Raw genomic sequence first — 6,971 nt, forward strand, 5'->3', positions numbered from 1 at the left:
CGTACCGGTGAACACAACCAGTTCACTCGCCACAGCCAGTCAGGAACGGCCAAGACCATGAAGAGCCAACAGCAACCGATGTGCTAAAAACCAAAAATGCTGAAAAACCTCAGCAAGTCTGGCAGCATCTGTGGAGATAGAAACAGAGTTAACGTTTCGAGTCAGCATGGCAGCACAAGTGGTTGGCACTGTGGCTTCACAGCGCCAGGGACCCAGGTTCGATTCCCCGCTGGGCCACTATTTGTGCGGAGTCTGCTCGTTCACCCCGTGTCTACGTGGGTTTCCTCCGGGTGCTCCGGTGTCCTCCCACAGTCCAAAGACATGCAGGTTAGGTGGATTGGCTATGATAAATTGCCCTGAGTGACTAAAAAGGTTAGGAGGGGTTATTGAGTTACGGGGATAGGGTGGAAGTGAGGTCTTAAGTGGGTCGGTGCAGACGCGATGGGCCAAATGGCCTCCTTTTGCACTGTATGTTCAACTAAGCCTCTGCTTGGTGGGTGCCAGCATACGTGGGAGATTTATTTTTGATAATACTGCTACATACATAGGGGGACTGGTTTAGCTCAGTGTGCTAGACAGCTGGTTTGTAATGCATAACAAGGCCAGCAGCGCGGGTTCAATTCCTGTACCAGTTGAGAATTCTGAATTCTCAGTGTACCCGAACAGGCGCTGGAATGTGGCGACTAGGGGCTCGTCACAGGAACTTCATTGCAGTGTTAATGTAAACCTACTTGTGACAAATTTATTTTATACATTTGTGATTTTGACCTTCCATGAGATGTACACAATGTGTCACAAAGTGAAAGTTGTCGAGCTTCTTTCTTCATGAATAAATTGTCCATGTTTCACAGCCAGACAACAAGGTACTGAGGGATACACCAGCATCTTCATGCTAAGAGTCAGCTTGATGTTATTTTCTGCATGCTTCACGAGTTGGCTAAAGGTGGGAGCTGCTTTCCCGACCCTCTGTATCAGGAGTCAGTTTGTTAGTCGTCATGGACTCATTTCTAAGATACTGTTAAAAATCCAACTGCTATCTGCGACAACCATCGGTTTGCTCCCGGGAGTATGGATGGGGGGTTTCGAGCATGGCGGCGGACAGGGGGTGGGCGATATGTTCCTGGAAGGGAGCTTTGCGAGTTTGAGGAGCTTGGAGGAGAAATTTGGGCTGGTAAGGGGAAATGATTTTAGGTACCTACAGTTGTGGGACTTTGTTCGTAAACAGGTCCCATCTTTCCCATGCCTCCCGCCAATGGGGATCCAAGACAGAATAGTCTCTAGGGGGAAAGAAGGGGAGGGTAGAGTCTCTGATATTTACACGGTGCTCATGAGAAAGGGTCCCAGACGGAGGAACTGAAACTTAAATGGGAGGAGGAGCTAGGCGGGGAAATGGAGGACGGGCTGTGGGCAGAGGCCCTGAGTAGGGTACATTCGACCGCGACATGTGCCAGGCTCGGGCTGATTCAATTTAAGGTCGTTCACCGGGCCCACGTGACGGTGGCTCGGATGAGCAAATTCTTTGGGATAGAGGACAAATGCGCTAGGTGCGCGGGAGGACAAGCGAACCACGTTCATATGTTCTGGGCATGCCCTAAGCTGAGGGGGTACTGGGAGAGATTTGCGGGCGTCCTGTCCCGGGTGCTAAAACAAGGGTGACGATGGGTCCAGGGGTGGCAATTTAGCTGGCTTGTGCAGTCTGTTACGATTGAAGTATTAAATGTACGTGGATGTTTGCACATTTTTGCCTTTTTTGCTTTCTTTCTGTTGATGTCTGTAACTGTTTACAAAGCCAAAAACTACCTCAATAAAATTATTTATTAAAAAAAAAACCCAACTGCTGTTAAATGCTGGAACATTCCAAATCCCAGAAGGGAAGCTTGGAATGCTTGTTCCTCACTGCAGTTTTTACAATTTGGTACAATGTGAGGAAAGATATGAAGACCAGAGAACAATGTTCCAGTCCTGTAATAAGTAACACACTAACTGTTTATTGAACAGCAAAACACACCAGAAAGGAAACTAAAAATATACATTTAACTACATTAATGGCTGTACACAATACTTGTAAATTGACCCAGTTTCAAATCCTTCAACTTTCTTAATCTCTAAGCTAAAGCTCCCCAAATAACATGCCATCGGTTTTAAACTAGCACTATACAGCAATAGTTACCACACGGCACCTGCATCTCTTGTGAAATTGCTTCTATCTCAGAATAGAGCCAATTGGCTACTCCAGCACAATTTCTCCAAACACCTGCTGTGTATCTTGGACCAACTTACCGCATAGAATGAACTCTGTCCCTAATATGCTGGTTTTTGTTTTGATCGTTTATTATCTGAACTGTCTCCAAGATCCCCCTCAATGCCATTTCTTACATGAGCTCACTTTGTAAATGTGGTATTCTCCCTCATCTGTTTTGAACTTTTACAATCTTTGCTTCAACCACTGATTAACTTCTGAAATTCTATGCCTGATTGTTGTCCACTTCTCTTTAGTAAATATATGTTCATAATGTTGCTAGGCTAATCCACATATCTAAAACATCAGTTCCTTCACTTAAGCCAATCTGTCCTCTGAACCAATTCCCATTTTAAAAGTTTGCTCTCTTTTAATCTTACACCCATTAAAATACATTCCGTTATTAGATTCTTTAATTTTCATTTTATCACTTCTTGATAACAGCTTGTCCCAAAATTAGTTTTCCTGATGCTTATAGTAAGGGATAAAAAATTAAAGGCATGGGAGAGACAATTTGCGTATTTCTAGTTCAGTTTCTATGTGAGCAACCATCATCACATCACCCACTGTAGAGAAGTTCTGTGATAGGACATTCAGTATTTCTGTCTTCACTTTCAATCTGGACAGATTGTAGAGTTTACTATTTTGCAGGGACACTCCTTCCATATCTGCAGGAAAGGCCATGGTCAGGAACATGGAGGGGCTAGAACACATCACTGCTTCACTCTGAAACTGTCAGAAGTAGAGTTGTAAACTGTACAGTACAGGGCAGGTTATCACGAGAGTGGATGACACTGAGAAGCATTGCTGGGCAAAGCTATTCAGGCATTTCCTCTGTCACATTTGTATATTGTGTTGATTTTTGACTCACTCATGTTCTGTGGAAAATGTCCTACCTTCCAACAAAGTTTTGAATTCAGGAGAACGATCACAGAGAATGTGTTTAAAAATGAACACTGCTCCAAAAATCAATCAGACTATTAAACACCAGCCAGTTATAAGGTTATTAACATTAATATTGTTCGATTAAGAATCCTGGATGTGATTAACAGTAGAATCTAACCAGAAATCACTTATGAACTCGCTTATGTGTCACTAGGTTGAAGGAGCGAGTAAATCTCTTCCCACACACGGAGCAGCTGAATGGTCTCTCTCCAGTGTGAACACGTTGGTGTGCCAGGAGAGCAGATGAGCACCTGAAACACTTTCCACAGTCAGTGCAGCTGAATGGTTTCTCCTCGGTGTGAATTTGCTGATGTGACTCAAGGGCAGATGCGACAGTGAATCCCTTTCCACACATGGAGCAGGTGAATGGTCTCTCCCCAGTATGAATTCGCTGATGAGCAATGAGGGTAGATGACTGCCCGAAACTCTTTCCACAGGAATTACAGCTGAACGGCCTCTCACCAGTGTGAACCCGCTGATGCCTCAGCAGACTGGATGACTGAGTAAATCCCTGCCCACACACAGAGCAGGTGAATGGCTTCTGCCCTGTGTGGACTCGCTGGTGTTCGACGAGGGCGGATGAATGCCTGAACCTCTTTCCACAGGAAGTGCAGCTGAATGGCTTTGCTTCAGAGTGAATTCGCTGGTGTGACCTAAGTCCAGATGAATGAGTGAATCCTTTCCCACACACAGAACAAGTGAATGGCTTCTCACCAGTGTGAAGCCGCTGGTGTATATTGAGGTCAGATGATGCCCTGAATCGCTTTCCGCAGTGAGTGCAACTGAATGGCCTCTCCTCAGTGTGAATTCGCTGGTGTAACATGAGGCAGGATGTCTGAGTAAATCCCTTCCCACATACAGGGCAGGTGAATGGTCTCTCCTCAGTGTGAATTCGCTGGTGTGGTATGAGTTTGGTTGACTGAGTAAATCCCTTCCCACACACAGAACAGCTGAATGGTTTCTCCCCCGTGTGAACACGTCGATGAATTTCCAGGAGGGATGGATAACTGAATCTTTTACCACAGTCCTCACATTTCCACGGTTTCTCCATGGTGCTGGTGTCGTTGTCGTTCTCCAGGGTGAAGATCAGTTAAAGCTTTGGCCAAACAGAAGTTTGATGAGTGATTTGCATCTGTAAATCTTCCCCTTCTGATATCCTGCAAAAAAGATTTGAAAGCAATTAACTGTAAGGTCAGGATAAAAATCAGAAAAGAGAATTCTAATTCCTGCAGAATATTCTTTCTCTCTTAGCTGTAAATCCCTGTACCACACTCCCTCTTCTTGGTTGATAAGCAACCCCATCTCACTATTTATTTCCTCATCTCCCAGTTTTCTCCTTCTTCTCTGGCTGGGTTCTGTTATATCATAGAATTTACAGTGCAGGAGGCCATTTGGCCCATCGAGTCTGCACCGGCCCTTGGAAAGGGTACCCCACCCAAACTCACACCCTATTTCCATAACCCCACCCAATCCAACCTTTTTGGACACTAAGGGCAATTTAGCATGGTCAAGCCATGTAACCTGCACATTTTTGGACTGTGGGAGGAAACAGGTGCACCCGGAGGAAACCCACGCAGACATCGGGAGAATGTGCAGACACTGCACAGTGACCCAAGCCGGGAATCGAACTTGGGACCCTGGAGCTGTGAAGCAATTGTGCTAACCACTTTGTCACCTTGCCCCTCTCCCACCCCACCCCCACCCCCACCATGTTCTGCAGCTCCTGTCCTCTTTGGGGGAAGGGGAGGGGGGGCTGAATCCTCCCCGCCCACCTCCCTGGGTTTCCTTCCTTCCCAGGGATCAGAGTCCTCATTGATTTGAGGCTAAAGTGTTTGATTTATTGTCTCCCCCCTCCGCAATCCGCTGCTGTGAACCGTCCTCCACTCGCTGAACCAGGATGGCGGCCGTGAACCGGCTGTTCCCGGGAGGGAGAGGCCCCGCAGCTACAAACCAGGGAGTTGACAATAATTTTGAAGGGTTTGCGGATCCAGAAAATGTTTCGAAATCCTCCCACCCACCGCCGATCAGCTTCTCCGAGACAAACAAACGTCTCCCCGTCTCCAAAGTCATCAATGGCATTGCGCAGGCGCTAAACTCCGACACTGCACCTGCGTACTAATGTCCAACTCCAGCGGCGCGTGCGCTCGGTCACGTTGTCTGCAATGATTGACGGCAGGCCCTGACCAGTAGAAAGAGGGGGCGGGAACACAGGTCGCGCAAAAGAGCCAGGTCTTCCAACCAATCGAAGTGAACGTAGGGGCGGGGCTGATCCCGGATCTCCCTCATTGAATGAAACTCTGCATCATTTCGAAAGCTGATTTAATTCAAACTGAATCAGAAAACTGAACCTTTCTGTTTGTGGCCTTAAACAGATGAAACTCGATGGGTGTGGCCCAAATATTTAAACATTTTTTAGATATATGTTGCAACATGTTCAAACAATACACAAATATACGTGCAGTAAAAAGTCTTACAACCAGGTTAAAGTCCAACAGGTTTGTTTCAAATCACTAGCTTTCGGAGCACAGCTCCTTCCTCAGGTGAATGATGAGGTGGGTTCCAGAAAGGTTCAGTTTTGACAAAGAGTCATCGGACTCAAAACATTAGCTCTTTTCTCTCCCTACAGATGCTGCCAGACCTGCAGAGATTTTCCAGCATTTTCTCTTTCTCTTCAGATTCCAGCATCCACAGTAATTTGCTTTTATCCAGAAACATACATATAGACAAAGACAATGATGCAAGACAATACTTTGAATGCGAGTCTTTGAAGGTAATTAAGTCTTTACAGGTCCACACGGAGCATCTGGAGAGAGGAATAATCACAGATTAAAGAGGTGTGAATTGTCTCAAGCCAATTAATGAACCGATAGTAGGGTTAGAGAGAAGGTTAAGGCTGTCATCATTCAGAACCTCTCCATTCACCTGAGGAAGGAGCTGCGCTCCGAACGCTCGTGTTTGAAACAAACCTGTTGGACTTTAACCTGGTGTTGTAAGACTTCTTACTGACATCATTCAGAACAACAGTGATTATAAAGAAACAATTGATCTCAAAGATAATCTCTGTAGTTTGTGTGGCAGTGATGTGTTGAATCAGGTTTATAGGGGGTTAAATGTTTTCTGCATCAGAAGTCATGTAAAAATCTGGAACTCAGATGTAAGTATGGATTGATGTTAGGTGAGAAGATTTGGATCAGTGTATTAATCCAGGAGGCCTTGAAATCAGACTGACAGTATTTCAGAACTGACCTGTGCTAGCTGCAATCCCATTACTTTCTGTTTGTAAAACAGATGGAACTCTCAATGGAGACTAGGTGTCTCAGATGACATGCACCATGAATTTGTGAACAAACTTAGGATAATCGTGGGAGGAAAGGAAGGGATCTGGAAAGCAGCGGATATTTCATATTATTACAAAAGAAATGAGGCATGGTTGTGCCAATATCAAGTTTTACACATCGCTCACTCAAACTTCCAGATACACAAAGGGACCTTGTCTGATCAGGTGGACAACATTCTGCCTCATACCAACTAATAACTAATACTGGGGGTAAGGGCCACAATGTTACAGAAATTCCATTCAACTTTACTCTGCAGGGACTGTGAGCAGTTTCTGACCATCCATTGCCACCCATTTCACTAAAACTGAAATTCAGATGAAACAATATCTGGGACAGAAGCAACAACAAAGTGTTAACACTGTGTTGTCTACTGAAACCCCAAATAATCAGTCCCTGTGGGGTCGAGTGTAAAATGCTGTAACATCCTGCGATAATTATAGCTTCTACTT

General features: G+C 45.3%; 1 protein-coding gene across 1 annotated transcript; it reads right to left on the minus strand.

Annotated features, from left to right (window-relative positions):
- Positions 1–1,963: 1,963 nt before the first annotated feature.
- Positions 1,964–5,290, minus strand: LOC119967819 (zinc finger protein 135-like). Its single transcript, XM_038800841.1, has 2 exons — positions 5,203–5,290; positions 1,964–4,341 (listed from the first exon to the last, which is right to left on the minus strand). The coding sequence occupies exon 2, from the start codon at positions 4,233–4,235 to the stop codon at positions 3,309–3,311; it is 927 nt and encodes a 308-aa protein (XP_038656769.1). The 5' UTR covers positions 4,236–4,341; positions 5,203–5,290; the 3' UTR covers positions 1,964–3,308.
- Positions 5,291–6,971: the final 1,681 nt, after the last annotated feature.

Source organism: Scyliorhinus canicula, chromosome 6 (assembly GCF_902713615.1).
Source record: "Scyliorhinus canicula chromosome 6, sScyCan1.1, whole genome shotgun sequence".
Lineage (NCBI taxonomy): Eukaryota > Metazoa > Chordata > Chondrichthyes > Carcharhiniformes > Scyliorhinidae > Scyliorhinus > Scyliorhinus canicula.